The 19925-nt window shown below is 53.0% G+C and overlaps 7 protein-coding genes across 7 annotated transcripts; 2 read left to right on the top strand and 5 right to left on the bottom strand.

Moving 5' to 3' along the window:
• Window positions 1-441: 441 nt before the first annotated feature.
• Window positions 442-1199, bottom strand: M409DRAFT_53551 (uncharacterized protein; the record flags this gene model as incomplete). Its single annotated transcript, XM_033812406.1, has 4 exons — window positions 442-487; window positions 540-592; window positions 648-997; window positions 1136-1199. The coding sequence occupies 4 exons, from the start codon at window positions 1197-1199 to the stop codon at window positions 442-444; spliced, it is 513 nt and encodes a 170-aa protein (XP_033669154.1).
• A 1922-nt stretch (window positions 1200-3121) lies between these two features.
• On the top strand, window positions 3122-4450 carry M409DRAFT_21704 (uncharacterized protein; the record flags this gene model as incomplete). The annotated part of the gene is made up of 1 exon (XM_033805983.1): window positions 3122-4450. One exon carries the CDS (start codon window positions 3122-3124, stop codon window positions 4448-4450), a length of 1329 nt encoding a protein of 442 aa, XP_033669155.1.
• A 984-nt stretch (window positions 4451-5434) lies between these two features.
• M409DRAFT_65726 (uncharacterized protein) lies at window positions 5435-8509 on the top strand (the record flags this gene model as incomplete). The annotated part of the gene is made up of 1 exon (XM_033816638.1): window positions 5435-8509. One exon carries the CDS (start codon window positions 5435-5437, stop codon window positions 8507-8509), a length of 3075 nt encoding a protein of 1024 aa, XP_033669156.1.
• Window positions 8510-8544: 35 nt separating this feature from the next.
• Window positions 8545-9504, bottom strand: M409DRAFT_65727 (uncharacterized protein; the record flags this gene model as incomplete). Its single annotated transcript, XM_033816639.1, has 3 exons — window positions 8545-8764; window positions 8829-9421; window positions 9469-9504. The coding sequence occupies 3 exons, from the start codon at window positions 9502-9504 to the stop codon at window positions 8545-8547; spliced, it is 849 nt and encodes a 282-aa protein (XP_033669157.1).
• A 1868-nt stretch (window positions 9505-11372) lies between these two features.
• On the bottom strand, window positions 11373-11952 carry M409DRAFT_53554 (uncharacterized protein; the record flags this gene model as incomplete). The annotated part of the gene is made up of 3 exons (XM_033812407.1): window positions 11373-11615; window positions 11667-11780; window positions 11842-11952. 3 exons carry the CDS (start codon window positions 11950-11952, stop codon window positions 11373-11375), a joined length of 468 nt encoding a protein of 155 aa, XP_033669158.1.
• A 450-nt stretch (window positions 11953-12402) lies between these two features.
• M409DRAFT_53555 (uncharacterized protein) lies at window positions 12403-14133 on the bottom strand (the record flags this gene model as incomplete). The annotated part of the gene is made up of 2 exons (XM_033812408.1): window positions 12403-13905; window positions 13957-14133. 2 exons carry the CDS (start codon window positions 14131-14133, stop codon window positions 12403-12405), a joined length of 1680 nt encoding a protein of 559 aa, XP_033669159.1.
• A 1314-nt stretch (window positions 14134-15447) lies between these two features.
• Window positions 15448-19705, bottom strand: M409DRAFT_21709 (uncharacterized protein; the record flags this gene model as incomplete). The annotated part of the gene is made up of 3 exons (XM_033805984.1): window positions 15448-16892; window positions 16960-17335; window positions 17387-19705. 3 exons carry the CDS (start codon window positions 19703-19705, stop codon window positions 15448-15450), a joined length of 4140 nt encoding a protein of 1379 aa, XP_033669160.1.
• Between the last annotated feature and the right edge of the window lie 220 nt (window positions 19706-19925).

Genomic DNA, 19925 nt, shown 5'->3' on the forward strand with positions numbered 1-19925 from the left:
GCTACGAAACTCTCAATTGAGCCTTACATCCCGGCCGAACAAGAATAGACCGACAGGCAGGCACACTTGAGCACACGACAGAGTACTTGCCATCGCCGTTGCATACACTGCTATATGCTCAACGACCCATTCCTGGGAAGTAGTCGAGTCAACTCAAGCTGCACTCGTTAGCTTGGTTTTTCCGAGAACGCGAAAAGACGACAAGTCTATGTATTCCACTTTGAGCGGATTGATAAGGGTATCTCCTAGGAAATGTCTATCAACATAGGAAATCACACACTGGCCGTTGGGGCGTGGTGGACAGATCGCTCTGTCCTTGTATCATCACTATCGTGTCCCTCTCTTTGGTTCGTTCCAGTTTGGCAAGATGCTAGTCTCCCATCATCGTGGCTTTTAGTCTCCAAAGACCACAGCACTCGTCCTTCCCGGCAGAATACTGACTTAAGCAGTCACATCACCCAGTTCTTTGTTGACGACCTCGATGACGCTAAGCGACCATTAGCACTCTCAACACCGAGGACTATGGAAGGAACACTTACGAGGTGTAGACCTGGCCAGCCTCACATTGCTCTCCAGTCGAACTGAACGGGAACTGTTACAAGTTTTAGAACAAAACTCGCTGACGTTTCTCAAGACTGCCAACTTACCGGACTGCTGAGGTATGTTCCACAGCACCAAGCATAAGTCGATTTGCCTTGGTACAATTCGCAAGAAGCGACGTCGATGTTCTCGACGGTTGCTACGATATTGGCCTTGTCGCAAACGCCGCTGGTCGACTCGGTCTCGTCGCAGCAGACAGGTGTTGCCAGGCTTCCGTCGCATGAGAAGTAGTCGAGCTCAGCCTGAACTTGGCGGTAACGGTGGGGATGCGCCGCGAGGGCAGTGGTCGCGATTGTGGAAATGGCGAGCGTGGTGAAGTGCATTGTCGTTTGCTGGTCGTGGTGGGTATGTATTATGATTATCTGATTACTGCTGTGTGTTCGTGTGTCTGGCTGATCTATATCTCGCAGCAAGGAACGACTCTGACTCGATAGAAAAAGAAAGTATGGGGGTCCGAAGACGATTACTCTGATTAAGGAAGGTATGTGATGGAGAGTCTTGGACGAGCGAGCATCTCTGCACTATCTATACATACGACGCGCTGCCATCCCTACCAGGGGTGTCGCAGTCACGTCGGCAGCGACGGCAACTACGCACATGTCGCGCAACCTGGAGGCGCAGCGTAGCGTGGAAGGTTGTCCAACTCTTGGCTAGATCCGCTGAGCAATACAGATATCGCTTGTCCTGCTTTGTAGAAGTGGCGGCGGTTTGCGATGCGTGAAATATCAGAACGTTGTGGTCGGGAATCCTACGGGGTGAGGTCGGAATTGCTGCCGGAAGCTCTTCAAGGGAAGTTCACTTAGCTCTGGCCAGAAACACATACAGCTACGACGATGCATACTACGGCTTCTAACCACGAGGTCGAAATCTCTGGACCTGGCGATCTGATCAAAAAACCTCCATCGAAGTATTGTCGTCCCCCAATCTGGTCGCGAGTCCACGCGACGTGATCAAAGTTCAACGTCCTGAGACAGCTTCCCAAAACGGCAGGAGCGTTGCCAAGCGTTTGAAGATCACGCAAGGCTTCATTCAACCCTTGGCAGCTCGCTTAGACCTCACTTCATGTGATGAAATGAATGGCTGGTATCGTGACGTGTACGGGAATCTCGTATGTTTCTCGGACTCGGAGCATTCTGGCTATTCTGCTCAACGCGGGATGCATTCCTTGATCTGCAGGCTGCTTGATGAAATCGAGCTGGTGTTGAGACGTATCTGCGCGAAGATGGGATCACAGGTCCTTGGTTGCGACGACAGAACCAGGTCCTACGGTGTGCGAGGTATCGAGACGAACGAGCAGTGGCGAGCTTTCACAGGCGAGACCCACGAATTGTCTTGTACAAGATGAATCTCATGCCATGGCTGGAGATGCGTATCCTCTGGCAGCTATCAAAGGACAAACATATCCGTGGCATGATGGACGAGAACCGGGCAGATTCGCGAGATGTTGCGGTCCAATGCGTATGCCAGAGTCAGATGAGTTCGCCGAGAAACTCGTGGACTGGAGGCTGAGATTAGATGCTCCGCGACCTTGGGGTCTCTCAAATGCTGTGTTGCGTTGACTGGTGATGCTGCCCATTCGTTCCTATGGGTCTCGATACAAAGCCTCGGTCAAGCCATGGAAGAAGATGCATGTCCAGCTAAGTGGATAAGAGCTTGTGACTGACGCCCTCAAATCATGTGAAAAGAAGCCGACCGATTGAGGCTGGAAGATCAAGAATGAACGACCATGCACGCTCAATTGCACGAAGAAGCTATTACAGAAATCAGTTGTTGTCAACTTCAAGCCAGAGCCTGTGACCCTAGGACACGATCGAAGCACATGCTTATGTGGTCTACTTCAAGAGACAGTTGCTTCACTTCTCGCTCGGTAGACCCTGCGTTTGCACATGCTAGCCAAGCATAAAAGGAACTGTGTTGCTCCCAGCTTGTCTTCTTCTTCAACACCCAACAACAACAACGGCATCCACACACATTCATACCAAGCAGTGCTCCCCTTACACCCTTCATACCATTCATCCGAACACCACCACCACCCACTTGATCACTGGCGACAACGTCGAGCAGTGAACGAGGGGCGTTGCCCTGGTCTAGAGCACAGCTCAGTTCAGACCAGCTCATTCAAGCTCACGCCTTCACAAGGCGACGATCCAAGGCGACGATCTTGAGCGACTGGCTGCTCATCCACTGACATCAAGATCAAGGTTCGCTTGTTCATCCCCTAACAGAGAGTGTCTACTGACGGGGAACAGCTTGATATCATACTGCTGCTTCATTCACATCTCTTCATCACATTGACGAGAGTCACTTGTCGACACTCCGATCAGAGGACAACTTCTCTGGACAAGCTTGGCCGACTGACCGATCTCGATCTTCACAAGCTAGACAAGAACCACGACCGACTGGTTACTTCTCAGCAGCTGTGTTGCAGCAACTACCACTGCTCCGAATCCGCCAGAAGACGCCAAAGCTGGAGCTGACTTGACCTACTCTACTCTCACACCGACCTCGATTATCCGACAACATGGCGCCCTCGATCATTTACTTCATCCAGGAGGGTGCCAACTTCAAATCACCGAAGACGGGCAGATCTATGAAGTCCAAAACCAACCATCTCCATGTTGGCTATTCCCGGGAAAACTATCACAAGGTCTTCTACGAGCCAACAGAAGATGCAGATATTTCAGACGATGCAGTGATGCCCGCCAATTATGTTTGGGAGGGAGGCTCGAGGTACAAATCGGATCGTCGCAAGCCTACAGAAGGCGAAATCACGTGGTTGATTCACTTCGACCCAAAGAACATCCCGAACAGCAACAGGAAGCAAAGAGATGACGCACACAAGCAGACGATGCACGATGCCTGGAAATACCTCGCCGAGGATGATGCACGAGAAATCAGGAAGTTGGAAACCAAATTGTCGGCCCCCGCGAATCGTCGATGGCACTCGTGGTTTGAGGAAGCTATGGATTGGAAGAAGAAATCCCTGAAGCGAAGGGCAAGTAGGCGGACCCGACGACAAGAGCGCCTCCTAGCCGATGGAACGCCCCAGAGCGAGATCGACAAAATGGACCATTTGGAGGATACCTCCGATGATTCTGCTGTCGATGTTGATAGCGACAACGACGTCCGTGGACCAATGCCCCCTCCACCTACTCTACCTCAACATGGCACACGACGGCCTCTTGGCGCTGCCGGCGGCAGCGGGTCCGATTCGAACAGGAGCGCAAAGCGTCGGAGAGACCAGAGCACGACGCCCAGCAGCTCCGGTGGCCGAAGCAATCTCAGCAACCTTGGAAGGGTCTCGACAGGAAAGCGCAGAGCTGGCGGCCAGCCCTCCGGGGCTGTTGGCCCGTTTATACAAGACGGATCAGAGCCGGATTATGAAGATGACGGTGGCAACTACATGGCGGGCGGCAACAACAGCAACCTGCCAGGCGCCTTGTTGCGCCAGCCTGGGCCCGGCAGTGTGAGTAGCGGCAGGTCACCCAGCGTCTTGGGCCGATCACCACCACCACCAAGCGAGGATTTCGATCCTGCACCTCCACAGGGAGGAACCCCTCCACCAAGACCACGAGTTGAGAACGACTGGATCGACGCAGACAAGTATCAGAATGAGGGCGACGAGGACGCTGCATTCCAGGAGGCTTTGCGACGTAGCAGTGTGGCTCCAGATTTCCCACGACCAACCACTACAACTGGAGGAAGCATGCCAGTGGCCGACCGTACGGAGGAGGAGGAGTTCCCAGGAATGAGTGCGGCGATTCGGCAAAGCCTGGCTCCGCAGACTCCACCACCAACCAACCAAGCGAGGGTCGAGGAGGTCGAGGAGGTCGAGGATGTCGAAAACTAGGAGTGAGATGGTGAGAGCGAGTGATCTGTGGACTTGAATGGGTGAAGTTATGGGGAGAGTGAAAGACGGCGGAGGGTGGCTTGAGAGAGGAAAGGGAGGACATTGGCACGGTGAAGCGATTTGAAATTACTCACTACTATCATGATTCACGACACACGACACGACACGGGGCAGAGGATTGTTTTGCATGTATTGTTACAAGACACCAACTCAATAGATAGGACATTCATCACAAGCTTGTATTCAGAATCTCTCAGGCGCAAGTAAGTGAAGTCAATGATGCTCATGTGATTGGGACGGACTCCAGTCCGCCTGTCTGGGGCCAAAATAGAATACGCTGCATTGAACCTCAAGAAAAGTTCGACCACATCAATGACTGCTCCCGTGACATCCACTCTTCGTCGACGACCTGCTTCTTCCGTGATAGACCGATAGACAATTGCAACAGACGCATTGGCTTCCGCATCAAAGACGATAGAGCGCCTTACGAGACCAACGACTTCACGACTTCTCCACTCCGTCCGCGCACAGCACCGTTTTCTCCACGCCTCTCCATCGCTACGATCGAACACCGACGACGACGACAACTCACATTCAAATCAACAAGACAGCACCGTCTCCGCCCTTCGCGACCTTCTTTCCGGCCACCAGCCGCCCAAGAAACAAGAGCCGGGTCAAATCACCACCCAGCTCGATCCAGCAGTCACCTCCCGTTCAGTCGCTACCTTTGAGCCCACGATCCGATGGTACATTCCCCAGGGTACGCCTAGCGAACGCTGGTACGAGCGGACAACACAGTCTCTGATCAAGCTTCGGAAGAGCAATGAGTCACAAGAACAGCCCTTCAAAGAGTTGCGCTATGACGAGAATGGCCATCTGATCCTACGTGACGAACATCGGACTCACCTCAAACCCAAATACCCTTCTTTCTTCAAGGCCTTCTTCAAAGATTTGGTCAAGCGAGACTTTCGGTCACTCGTCAAGATGAGATCTTTCGTGCAGGTCCTCACGACGCCGACGGCCGATACACCGGGCACGACGCTGTTGCTGCATTTTGATAACAAGAGATATCTGATTGGGAGCCTTGCAGAAGGGACACAGCGAGCATGTGTACAAATGGGAGCGAGGTTGCTCAAGGTGTCGGAGTGCTTCCTCACTGGACGGACTGAGTGGAAGAACACGGGTGGATTGATTGGCATGATCCTCACGCTGGCAGACTCTTCTGCTGCTAGCCAAGCCAGTTCACTGGAAGATGCGTTGAAGAAGGCAAAGTCAAAAGCAAGGAGGCTGGGCATTGAGAATGACCCGGAGAAGATGCGAGAGTTGGAAGAGGAGGCCAAGCAGATGGTTAATGCCCTGTCGATCTACGGTCCTCCCAATCTGAATCATACTCTTGCGACCGCGAGAAGATACGTCTTCCGGAAAGGTATGCCTGTGAACGTGCATGAAATTCGAGGAGAGCAAAGTCACAAGCAGGAAGGAGGCGATGAGTGGGCGCCGTTCTGGGCGGACGAGAATGTCAAAGTCTGGGCCATGTCAATTTCTCCTTCGAAGGCAGACAGTTCGAAGTTGACGCCTCCGAGTTCGATCAGTCCTCGCAAGCGGAGCTTCGATGAGGTCGACACAGAGGAAAATGAGTCTTCGACTGCTCTGGACGACTCATTCACACCGGATGAACGAAACTACCTTACAGCCAAGGCCGTAGTGTCTGAAATGTTCAACTCAACGTGGCGGCTCGATACACTCTATGAGACGCCACTTTCTGAAGTCAAGCTTCCTGCTACGATTTTCATCCGCAATTCGCAAACAAACAAAATCGAGAAATACACTGGTCCACTCCCTGGAGGAAAGCAGTATGTGCCTGATCCCGATCTCAAAGTACTGGTTCGAAAGCCTTGGCCAGGCGCCTTGGTTGAGAGCCTGCCACCAACAAAGCCGGCCAAGGAAGCTGTCAGCTACATTTTCCGTAATCACATGCAGCGTGGCAAATTCCATCCTGAGCGAGCGAAGGCGTTGAAAGTAAAACCTGGCAATGCTTATTCACAGCTGGCCAAGGGAGAGAGCGTTGTAAACCAGGATGGCGAGACGATCACGTCTGACATGGTTCTTGACCCAAGCAGAGTCGGCGGCGGCATTGCTGTAGTCGATCTACCAGGGCCAGAGTACATCGACAACCTGATAACAAGACCAGAATGGCGCGAACCAAAGGTCATGGAAGGTGTGGGTGCCATAGTATGGATTTGCGGCAAGGATGTCGCTACGGATGCGCGGTTACACTCTTTCATGCAAGAGTTCAAGCAAGTCGAGCACATCGTCTCATCAGCCGAATACTCGCCTAACAACCTTGCCCTCGATTCTGCTGCGGCTGCAACGGTGCGGCTCAAGCAGGTAGATCCTGAGCGCTATGGTGTGCCTGTCCATGATTCAGAATCAAGCGATGGTTTGCAGCTATATGGCGGCCACGCCGGCTGGAAAGCGATACATTCCAAAACGCCCCTGCCCGAGGGAGTTCATTTGGCAGCTCGCGGTCACACAGTAGAACTCGAGCCTTCGATAGAGGTCCAGACAAAAGATGCAATAAAGCCATTGCAGATTCCTGAAACAGTGGCAGAAATGCCGAAAGAAGTTCTGGAAGAAGCAGCCAAAGCACAAGAAGCATCAAAGAACGCCGATGAGGAGACACAGGCCTGGCTGGACAGCCTGCCACCCGGTGCAAAAGATGCTGAGGTCATCACGTTGGGTACCGGTTCAGCCCTGCCGTCAAAATATCGCAATGTTTCTGCGACTCTGGTACGAGTGCCTGACTGGGGAAACATACTTCTAGACGCCGGCGAGAACACACTCGGTCAGCTGAGGCGTGTGTTCACTGCAGATGAGATGAAGCAGGTCTTGCAAGATCTCAAGATTATCTCGATCAGCCACATGCATGCTGATCACCAGCTGGGAACAACTAGTGTTGTCAAGGCATGGTATGAGGAAGTCCACGACGGTCAACCGGCGCCACCGATAGACCCTACGCTCCCAGAGGGCAACGATTTCGAGTCGATTTTCAAGAATGAACGTCGGCTTGCCGTCGTTGCAGAGCCTGCCATGCTTCACTGGCTTGCTGAATATTCTGCAGTCGAAGACTACGGGCATTCTCGTATTGCACCCCTGTCCCTAACGCCCGCCGATACATGGTCAGGCCGCCGCTCGAAGCTGGGCTGGTTCGTCCCTGCCGCAGAGATGAAACACCGCTCTTGGGAAGAGTCAGGAGATCTGCTTGCCAGGAACACTTTCTCTCCTTCGTTCATCAATCTCTCCGACATTCAAGCCGTTGGCGTGAAACACTGTCACGGTGCTCGCGCCGTCAGCATCACCCTTCCATCCGGCTTCAAAGTGTCGTACTCTGGTGACTGTCGACCGTCCAGGCCTTTCGCGCAGATTGGAAAGGGCAGCACGGTCTGCATTCACGAAGCTACATTTGATGACGAGCTGCAAGGCGACGCTGAGGCGAAGAACCACAGCACGACTTCTGAGGCCCTGAATATCGCACAGTTGATGCGAGCAAAGGCTTGCGTCCTCACGCATTTCAGTCAGCGGTATCAGAAGGTACCCGTCCTGGAGCGTGGCGAAGAAGAGCTGGAAACAGTCGAAGACTTGCCAATGACTGAGGATGGCGCTGTCGTTGTACCAGAGGAGTCAACGAATCCGGAAGATGACATGGGAGGACCGCTGGAAGACGCAGCTGCAACCTTCCCAGACCAGGAGACTACCGATAACGGAGGCAAGCAGTACGACTTGCCGTCCAAGAAAGCCTCGAATGGAGCCCCAGTACCAGCTGGTGGACCACCAGAGGCTGTCAAATTCAAGCTGACGTCGGATATGAAGGTGTGCGTCGCATTTGACTACATGCGTGTCAAGGTGGGCGACATCTGGAAGCTTGAAAAGTTCACACCGGCGCTGCTGAAGCTGTTCGCTGAAGAGGAGAAGGAGAAAGAAAAGGAGAGGGCTCGACTCGAGTCTGGGCAGAACACCAGCAAGAAAGCGAAGAAGAAGGGCGGACAGAGAAATAACTAAAACTATGTACAGAAGACCCAACAAATCCACTCCGCCTAGGCTATCGCATCAGGTAACTCCGAATATTCACCGTGCAGCATCTTGAACAGCGGTTCCCAGACTGTGACCGCCCTTCGCGTGATTCCCCCATTCGACATCTCCGGCTCTGGGAAAAAGAAATGGCTCTTCGCTGAGCATTCGATCGCTTCGCCGTAGATGGACGGGTCCTCGAGAAGACGCACGTAAGCATCTGTGACCGTTTTCATGGGCGTCATACTAACAGAACCGTTAATCACTGCTCACAACAGATCTCACTGAAAGGGAAAAAGTTCAAACTCACCACTCCTCATTAACAGCCTCCACCATCTCCCTCGGAATAATCCCCGTCTCCACAATCCCCGGCAAAACACAATTCATCCGAATCCCCTCCTTCGACCACAACACCTCCTTCACGCCCCTCATGAAATTCAACACCGCGGCCTTCGCCCCATTATACTCCGGATACGACGGATGCGGATGCACAGCAGCAATACTCGCCGTCGCGACAATAGCGCCTCCAGGAACAGGATTATGCCGCATGAAATGGACCGCGAGCTGCGTCCCATACACCACGCCCTTGTAGTCGATATCCGTGCAGGCCAGATCCGGCTCTCGAGGGATATCTTCCACCTTGGCGTTGTGATTCTGCAGGAGGTAGAGGGACGAGCGGTCGACGATCCCGGCGTTGGCGCAGAGGGCGTCGATGCGGCCGTGGGTTTCGTGCACGGCGAGGAAGGTTGCGGCTTGTGAGGCGTAGGAGGATACGTCGGTACGGTGGAAGGTTGCGTGGGGTTGGAGGGTCGAGAGGAGGGTCGCGTTGGGAGTTATGTCGGCCATGGCGACGTGGTAGCCTGCGTTGACGAGGGCTTGGGAGAGGGCGGCGCCCATGCCGGACTGGGGGTTGTTAGGATTGGGGATGATGGGGGAGGAATTGGACTTACTGAGGCGCCGGTGACGATGGCGACTTTGCGAGGCATGTTGTCGTTGTTGTCGGATGAAAGGGTGGTGGTTGTTTGCAAGGAGGAGGACATGATCCGATCGCAAGCAGCAAGAGGTGTCGAGAATATATACCACAATCTTCCCAATCCTCTGGGTCACAACTCTGTCCAAAAAAGCAGAATGACCTATCCTCACTCTATATCTCGAAAGTCCACAATCCCTGCAAGTTTCGTACGGTGTCAGATCTATCAGAAAATACGCATCGATCTCATGTCAAGGAACGAAATTTTTTTGTTTTCGCCGATGATGGTTTTGAAATTTAAGCCACGTCTGCGTCATATACGTATACGTATAATGTGGTGTCCAGATGTGATGGCGGGTATGCTTACCCGGCAGGTGAAGCTCCCAGCCTGCATGGGAGCATTCACTTGCAAAGCGGAGAGATGTGTTTAGCGTGAACTCAAAATTCTATCGGCACGTGGGCGGGCTCGATTCTTCATCAGGTCCGAAGATGTCCTGGAGGACGCTAAGGATAGGTTGACGAGGCGGAGGGAGAATGTTGACGATGAAACGGGCGATTTGGTGGGATCTTGCATCCCTGTCGGGCTTTATCGATGGAATTGCGATGCGTTGGAAGGTGAGGAAGATCTGATTCTGATGGTAACCTGGTTGATGGATCGATTTGGGTGATCGTCGTGGCTGGGCTCCGGGGGGGTTTTGTTCTTGGATGGGATGGCGTCCAGGACGGCTGACAGTCGTAGGGATAATGACTGGCTCGTAGCGATCGACCCCATGTCCATTCCATTTTGCCGGTAGATTCCAATTTTCTCGAGGCTTTAGCAGATACGCCTCATTCTCAAGACGTCAGATCAAAAGAACGTCTCGACGAAACGAGAGATCAAGAGGCCAGGAAAGGGGATGTTGAGACGCTCGGCGTCGAGATGTCAGATCTTGAGCTGCAAAAATGAAGGCACATAAATTCTTCAGATTCCTTCCGAGTACATTCGGCCACAGGCAGCTGATACACAGGCCATCCCGTCCGCTCTGGCAGACTTAAGCAGCTGACCGCCCGACTAGTACTGCGGTTGGTGACAACGCGGGAATCCCGGGTGCTGAATGTTTTGCTTTTTGATCTTGCCTTTTGGTTTTGGTTTTTGATTTTGCTTCCTAAAAGCCCGTGGCACACCTCATACCCCCGGCTACCCAAGTCAGTGTAATAGCAATACCGCGGGGGACTCCTGAAGGGCTCTATACCGAAAAAGTCTGTGACAGAATCGTTCAAACGCGACTCGAGTTCAATTTGCGTGAGCGATCCGTGATACAACCATGAAGGTTGCCCCAAACAAGATACATGAGGCGGCAAAGACCCATACGTCTGTGATTAATGCGTCAGGTGAAAGATCGATGGGCGAGTCTTTTGTTTTTCTGGACTCACATGTGAAACTTCCTCGAGTATTCAGGATAGCTCCAGAGATTGGGTTGCCTAGCAAGACAGCAAATTTTGATGCATTTCGATACGAGAGGCTTCGTAACCAGCCGGGCAATGAGGGCAAGTTCCAATTCACAACCACAGGACTGGACCAGTCGTCGTTTCGGTATGGCCAACATCCATGTTCTGGCTGTTACTTTGCCGGGCATACGGTCAAGGTCATGTTGGCGAAGCTCATTTAGACCTACGATGTCCGTCTTCCGGATGGAAAGAGAAATGCATGATATGCAAGAGAAATCATGAGGGTATCTCGAGCATAGTGGAACCCAGCCAAACTTTCAGAGCAATGCTTGCCGACTGTTGTCCACTGACATTCAGATGGCTCAGTCAGAGCACAGCAAAGAGCGGGATTAGCGAGGGACTGTTACAGCGACCACTGTGAGAAGACCGCGCAGCAATTTCGTTTTCTATTCCTGTCTATTCCGACTTAGCCTCGGCCTTTGCGTGCTGCTTGGCCAGTCTGTTCGAATCGGCCTCCGTCTTCTTGGTCTGGCCGGTGATCTTAGGGGCGTTTGGATTCGCGGCAGGATAAGGCTTTTGTAGCACATCGTTGTTGGTGTGCACCACCTCTTTGACAATCTTGCCGAGATCCTTCTTCGATTTCCACACGTCCTGCTTCTCTTCAAGAGCAGTCAACAGCTTGTCGGAGGCAGTCACTAGCTGCAGCAGGTCAACTCATGGAGGCCAGCTGTTCGTTCGATCAGCTCTTACAATGTTGGCGGCATTGCTCAGCTCGAGCTGGGCACCGTCGTCGTAGAAGTCGGGAATGTCGGAGGGGGCACCCTCGGCAGCTTTGAGAACCTCGTCTCGCTTTTGCTCGATTTCCTGTCACAGACCCCAACATCAGTTCGGCGCTGCCTATCAACTCAGCCTGGTCTCGTGATACCTTGTAGCCAGCCTCAAGATCATCGCCCTCGATGGTGTTCAGGATGATTTCTGTGATGGCATGAGTACCCTCAGCCAGCTGTCTGAACACTGCTTCCCATTGATCGGCCATGTTTAATCGAGTGTCTTAGATGTATGAGGACAAGTTGTGAGATTGAAGGAAGTGAGAAGTAAGAGAAACTGAAATACAGTAGTAGAAACGCAGTGCGTTCCTTTGCGGGACCACGTCGTCATGATCGTGACGGTTCCAGGCTCTGTCGATCTCTTGCAATGGCTTGGACGAGATGACCACTAATGCAGGTGCAGGATCACGTGCTTGTAAGCACCGGAAATCGCAACATTTGCACGCAAAAGCCTAGCCAGGCGATGAACTGGCCAGACGAAGATGGTGATGGTGGGATGTGTTGTAATGTGCGTTATTGTTGCCAAGTGCTGGTGTGGGAGTTGGACGTGAAGTGGAAGAGAAGCACCCGGGGCCGATGGGCACGTGCTCTGGGGAGTCTTCTTCGGGCAACGATCAACGACGACTCCATGTTATACTGGCCGTGTCCTAACGCCGTCGCTAAATCCTGACTACTCTATCATTACAGGTGTCCCCCTGGAGAAGACCTTTTGACCAAGCCTTCTCTTCATCACTGCTCTCTCCACGCAATCTGTGCTCACTCTCCAATCCCTGATTCAACGAATGCCCTCCAATAAAGTAAGAGCTCAAAAGTCCAAGCCCACTAATCCCGCACAGGACCGCGAAAAGCATCTGGAAGGAGTAGGCGTAATTCAAGACGATGGACAGCCTCTCAGGACCATCGGGCATACTCCTCAACAAGTGTGCGAAACCCTCAGCATTCTCCGCAACCATCGCCGGCACATCGAGCGATTGAGCGTGATTGTGAAAGAAATTCTGAAAGATCGTTCCACCGAGAGCAACACCCAGACAGAGGCCCAGACTGCGGGAGAAGCTGAACATGGACGTTGCGTGGGCAGCGTCTTTCTGCTGGCACGCGGCTTGCGAGGCGACCAAATGCGCCATGAACAGCAGTCCTTGACCGATTCCAGCCGTGAGGAACATGAAGACCCAAGCGACAGTGGGCGTGTCGATGTCTAGGAGAATGAGGACGCCCAAAGCTACTGTGTTGATGACCCAGCCGGACCAGACGGCCCAGCGGTAGGAGCCAACGCGAGCGATGATGGGGCCGACGATGCCTGAAACTGGTACGCAGACCATGGAGAAGGAAAGGAGGTAGGTACCAGCCTCGAGAGGTGTGTAGAGCTTGACGGTGATGAACCAGAGCGTGATGAAGTAGACTTCGGTGAAGAGAGTGAGACCTTGAAGGACCGTGCAGGCGTAGATGGCGATTGCTGACCAGGATGAGAAGAGCGAGCAGCGCAGGAAGGTGACTTTGGCGAGGAACTTCTCGTAAAGCCCAGTAATAAAGACAACAGCCAGTCCGAGGATGATCGGTACGAGCGTTGCGGCCGAGTGCCAGGCAAATTGGCTGCCGCCCCAGGTGATGCCGACTAGAAAGCTCGTCGTGCCAACGATGAACAAGGTCGAACCAGTCCAGTCCACATTCGAGAGCTTATCATTGATCGTAGACTTCGGACGGTCATACTTCAGAACGAAGGGGATGATAGCCAGGCCGATAGCGCAGAAGGGCAGGTTGATGTAGAAGAGCCATCGCCAGGTCGTCTTCTTGACTATGATGCCGCCAAGAATAGGAGCAATGTTGAAACCGACAGACACACATAGCTGTTGGAAGCTCTGGTATTTTGATCTCCATCGCAGGGGAACGATGTCGGAGAGGATGATGAGGTTGACACTGAGAATGCCGCCACCTCCAATGCCTTGGATGGTACGGCCGGCCAGCATTGCTGCAACATTGTTGGCGAGGGCGCAGATGAGAGAGCCAGCAGTGAAGAGTAGCAGTGCTGAGAAGATGACACTTCTTCGACCAAAGACATCAGCCAAGGCGGCCATAAGAGGCTGAACGACGGCGTTGGCCAGCAAATAACTCGCAGCGATCCAGAAGCTTTTCGTGGCATTGGCGTCGAGAGCATGCGCGACGTCCTGGAATTTGTTAGCGATGCCCATTGATCAGATCGATCGACGAAGACATACCGGTAGGGTCGCCGTCAAGATGGTCATGTCCAGAGAGATAGCAAACACAACAAACATTTGACCAAGCACAATGAGTTTGACCTGTCGACTCGGCGTCCATGGCTGCTCCTCCGTCTTCTTGTCAGCTTTCTCCAGGTCGCCCTGTGCCGAGTGTATGCTGTTTGCGATTGAAGACATCGTTGCGTCGGATACGTGTTTGGACTCCATGACGGCAATCCTCCAGAAAATTACAACTAGTTGAGTGAATAGAAGAACGAGGGATTGGCAGTGTACATCGAGAGAGCGCATGTCCCCACCTACTCTATATACTATCATCTGTGCGGTTCAGCAATCAACATGAAAACGCCATCAAACGGTGGACACAGACGCCGCTATCATAGCGCGCTCGTGCACATGTGTGTGGGCGTCCGCCAACGGTGCGAGGCGGAGCGATGAGCTGGGAGCTAGGCCATGCGACCAGCCGATAAACACATGTGAATACCCATCAAGTGGCTGACGAGGAAGGGTTAGACCTGGCAGTTCAGGAATGGACCACGGATGTGTCGGTCTGTCGAGCTGTGGCGGCAGTGAATGCTGGACGTGTTGCTGAGGCTTGCAGTCGATGAGCATCGCGCTAATCGATCGTTCCAGGTACTTCGCATGAGTGCCGACCACGTGGAGGAGCAGATAGGTGCAAGCTGATCGCCCACAAGGCTGAGGTAGTTCGAGAGTCTATGCGGCCGATCTGCAGCTAACAGACGTTGACGTTGATCATCAGCCAGCCTCGAATGCTTTCTTTAGAAGTCTAGAAGCCCGGATTCAAGCTTGGATTGCGTAGCAGTGTAGACCGGAAATGTCATGGGCGGAAGCAACCTCGCACAGGATGCTGAAACAATGCCATTGCCGCCTGAAAACTAATTGTATCACCACTCTCCGGACGATGGTCCTGATCCGGAGAGGCTCGCATTTTGTGCTCTCATGTGTTTGAGCCCTTTCATCCATTTCCTGGTTTCAAGATCGCTCCAACGGGTGTTCGAGACACTCTTCTTATCGCCTAGGAAAATTCTCCGATGGTATCATGGCGCGGAGGCTGGACCGGGGCTGCCGTGGCTGCAGGATCGGTGGCTTGCGCAGAGCTTTCGAGCTCAGCGTGGGCGTTTTGGCGTGTCTGTTGCCGGCGACTACGTCGATAGCGAAGCGGGCGGTGTTGGCAACTCACGACATGGGTTGCTTGTGCCTGTTGGAGATGCCAACAATCCGAGGATGGCGGTAGGGATGGAAAGCAGGACGAGGTGAGGTGGACAGCCGTATCCTGAGACGCTTCGGGTTCGGCAGGAGTCGCCGTGGTATCTGATACGAGGCAACGAACCAACACGACGGGGTTTACGGCCTATCTCGTCGTACAGATCGCATAGCAAACAGAATCACACCATTTTCACTCACTTGGCCGTGGCAAACCAACACTGTTGACGTAGCATACGAGGCATCAACGGCCAAGAAGAGGTCTCTTACCTAATCCAACCATTTCTTGTCCAACGCCTCCAAGAACCCCAAGTCAACATTGACAAAGCTCTTCCACATATCCACCTCAAACTTCCAAGGCCGCGTGGTAAGCGCGAATATCACCGCAGCCGTGTACCACCGCAAATCTTCCTCGGATTCCCCCATGACCAATGCCATGTCTCGCTTGAACACGACCTTTCCAGCGAATTGCTTCTGGAATCGCTCCGTCCTCTCTTCGACCGTGGCCTGCAGGCTGTAATCACTCAACGGCATATCCTTGGGAATGAATCGTAAGTGCCAACATCGACCCATCGTATCCGAGAAAGCCAGATGTTCCCTGTTGGGCCCAGCGACTTGGAGTTGCCAGAAGTGCGAGTGAGACCACAATCTCAACAAAGCGAATCGAGAGCCTTCGTATTTGGCCGCAAACGTGCTGGCGCATGCGAGCAAGTCGATCTTCCGAAACTCTGTATCAAGAGGTCCATCTGGAGGATCGGGAAGGGTGCGGTAGTTGATGAAGATGTTTGGATCATCTTTGCCGTCTTCTTTTACGAGGAACACATACCCTGATCCGTCGGGTGCATAGGCAGGACCAATCATGCCAGCTCTGAGCCAAGCTGCAATCACTGGTCGAGCGACCAAATCCCAAGCCGGGGGGATTCTACATTCGTTGGCCTGAAGCTGCCGCTGTGCCTCGTTCCAAAACTCGTTGGGTCTGGCATCGCAGCCGTTGTATGATCTCGAGTAAGGCTCACCACGGGCTTTTTGAGCGTTGTCGGTCAAGTCGTCCAAAAGCGAGAGCTTTTCAGGGCCCAAGCCAGCACGAATCTGCTGGGTTTGCGCACTCCAAGGAAATGAAAGCGAGGCAAGAGTAAGTGCGTCGGCCATGTCTCGCCATACGAGCCGGTGCGCCGACTTGTAGTAATCCAGCCACAATTCCATCTTCAGGAGCTCAATGAGCAAGGGCACGCTGAACGGTTGCTGCAACTTCCTAGCCTCCTTCAAAACACTCAACGTTGACACCCATCGCTCCTTCGAGCCGGGGACAAGATCCGCTTCGTGCCACTGCTGCCGAAAGGTATTTGCCGCCTCCCGGTCCAGGAAACTGCCGAACTGACCACGAAGATCTTCGTCATCGTGAGGATCCTTTGCCATGGTCAAGTCCATAAGTCTAATCATTTCCTCGGTTTCCGCCGGGACAGCAGAAAGCACATCCATCGCACGATCTTCTACCTCGCCTTCTTCCTCATCATCTTCAACTTCATTCTCGTCGTACCACATACATTCCTCGCAACTGCAATCAGGATTCTCAGGATCAGGACACGGCGGTATGTGTTCTGGCACGTTGTCCTCAAATTGTGCAGCTTGCTCGGGATTCAAGTAAGACAACAGCCTCTGCGCTGGCCTCTTGCGTTTCTGCGAGGCCTCGATCTCGTCGAGATCGTCGTCCGTATCTATAGAAGAAGCGTCAAAATTTTATGCCTCGCTGAGTTTTTAGTAGTCGTTGCATGAAGCACTTACCCAGGTCGTAGGCAAACCTCTTGATGTCAGGTTGGCTTTCAATGACGAGAGTGATTGGATCGTCGAAGCCCTTGATAGCGGTAGCCATCTGGCCTTGCCTTTCTTCCGGGAAAAGGACAAGGTCTTCGGCCGCGTCCCGCTCATTGTAGAGGACGTCCTTCGGGAATTGCTCTGTGAGAGTCTGCCAGCCTTTCAGCGCATCGCCAGACACGACACGGAAATCGCTCGAGTGTAGATCATCGTAGATGGAATTCTCGCCGGCCTTGACGTCCCTGGCCCGCCCTGAGGTCTTGTCTCGGTGTAGAGTCTTGATGATAGAAGCGACAGGATTGTAAAAGTCGCGGCCGGTACAAACGCGATGGGCTTTCGCCAATGCCTATCAGAACAGTCAGCTTCAATCTTCCCGCTTCATGAAGGGAGCACTTACGGTGTGGATGGTGTCGTAGAGATATGGGAATGGTTGCCCCGGCTCTAGATCCCAAATCGTGATGTCGTAGTAAGAGTTGAAACCGAATGCGTGACTCCCATAAGCTCGAACGTTTTCTAAACGCTCGAACATGTGCTCTCCCACCTCAGCAATGACGTCCCATTCGTTTTTGCTTGCACGTCCGATTCCAGACTTCTTTCTGACCAGCCATGAGTGTTCCTTTGGAGGTTGGATCAGGATTCGCCCCGTCTTGCCATCCCTTACCAGGATACACACGTAGTTGCTCATCATCGACAAGTATTGCACGAAACGCCGGCTCACAGGATCGTTTCGCTTCATGTGAGCACAAATGAAGTTCTTGGCCTCCGATACAGCGTGTTGCGTCTGGCCGCGCCCGCGACCACGTTGTTGCCAGCGCTTGGTGATCTCGTCCGCGGCGTTGAACTCGCTATAAGGAATCAGTCCCAGCTGTAGCAGTTTTCGAGTCATCTGGTCACGCTCCCAACGTCCCCAGGTTGCCGACGGAAAGTACTGAAAGAGCGCCAGCACGTTCAGCTCCCAGAACTCCTGCCAGTTGCGGCACAAGCCAATGGCATCTTCAAAACCAGTGCCTTTGGCGATGATGGAGTAATGTAGCCACCCACCACGGGCCATTGCCTTATCTGAGGGATAGTTCCAGATTGTCTTCCCACAGACACGGAGCCGGATTCTCTTGTTTTTGAATTGGCAGTCATCGTCAAGGTCACCAAAGTCGATTGCATGTTGCCCACCGTCGACGCTCTTCTGTCTGTGGCTACCGAGCTGGTTAAGCTCCTCACGCTTCGAGCTCCACTTCTCTGGTAGAAAGGTTTGGTGCAACATTCCAGTGAATCCTGACGCTTTCCTGTTGCTTGTTGTCTTGTCGAAGGCGTCCTGCTCATCCTTCGTGTGATCTTCGTCATCACTATCACTATCCTCCGCATCTCCACGAGCAAAATCCGCGCAAGCGTCTCGAATCTCCTGCAGAGCAGGCTGTTCCACGCGAAGACAAAGATCTCGAAGCTCATTGGTGGTGATCTCTGGATCTGCGAGGAACTCATCCACGCTCTTGGCTCGCAGAGCAGCAGGAAGCAACGCAGCTTGCGAGATAAGTAGTCGACACAGAAGCAATTCTTTGATCTCCGCAATGTCGTCAAGCAGCTGCTCGACTTCATCTGCTGGCATGCCTGGGATCTTTCCCACAAGTTCAGCTGGCCGATCCATGGTGCCCGCAAGCCTGAGACCATCAAACATGGTTTCGTCGACGTTTTGTCCGATGACCAAGCGATCATGCATTTCTTGCCGCGTCTCATTGACTTCAACTGTGGGTGTGTTCTCCTCTTCTTCACGGGCGTCGGCTTTGGCTTTGGCCTTCGCTCTCTTCTTTGCGTTTCTCGTCAGCGCGCTACCTGGTGTATTGCTTTTCGAGAGAGCGGCGGCTTTGGGATCGATGTTCTCTTTCTCCGACGGCTTGACTTTGTGCGTCTTGTCCCTGGACATAGGCGACTGGGACTCCGAAGCTCTCTCAAGATCCTGCGTGGCAGATGCCAGCCACATCAAGCGTCTCATCAGGTCGACATAGTCCTCGCGTTCGTCTTCGATAGTGTCCTCGATTGGATCGAACTCCAGATCATTGTGATTGGCCTGTCTCAGACGCTCTTCATACGCCTTGTCCAGGTACGCATCTTGTTTTCGCTGTTCCTCTAGATGCCTCTTCTTCTCGAGCCTGGCATCTACTACCTTCATATGCCGCTTGAAAAGTAAAGCCTCCTTCTTGACCTTCTTGCCCTCATTGTCTCGCGTGTTTTCCTCATCATCCTGACGCTGGCGTACCCAACTGAACCATTTCTGCTGCTCGTACAGAACTTCTGCCGTTCTTCGTTGAAGTCGTTGTAATGCGCGAAGGGTAGTGCCTTTGTCGTTTACCAGTCTGTCAATGTAATGCTTGTGGCCATAGTCCAGCGTCTGGGAGTAGAAATGTGCATGATGAAGTCTCCTCGCGCGAATGACGCGGTCCAATAGGTTGTGCTTCTTGAACAGGTAATGATAGAGGCTGTTGAGCGTCTTCTCATCCTGGACGGAAGCGAACGTCTCGTTACGTAGGGAAGTCTGCGATTTAGCAAGGTAGTCTGGTGGAGTTGCATCGAGAGTGGTCAACTGGGCATTTCGCTTCTTGTATCCCATATACATGCCCATGCATTGACGGGCATGATAGCCACAGAAAAGGCCATTGGCATGCGTGGCCTCACCTCGACATGGTGTCTCGTCTGAAAGGTTGAGAGCACGACAGACTTGCGCCATTGCTGTGCTGTGAGACACGTTTTCAGAGTGCTGTGTGCTTGTAGAATTACCTTAGTCGTAGGGCAAGAGAAGTGGGAGACAGGAAAATGCAAGTCCTTACGCTCCTCAACAAACCAAAACAATGTGATACATCAACTTCCCTCACCCGCGGTGGTCATGGCGGTGACGACGTGACACTTTCGCGTCTGCAGGTATCCGCTCGAGATCTCAACGCAATTCT

The sequence above is a fragment of the Zasmidium cellare genome, assembly GCF_010093935.1.
Source record: "Zasmidium cellare ATCC 36951 unplaced genomic scaffold M409scaffold_13, whole genome shotgun sequence".
Lineage (NCBI taxonomy): Eukaryota > Fungi > Ascomycota > Dothideomycetes > Mycosphaerellales > Mycosphaerellaceae > Zasmidium > Zasmidium cellare.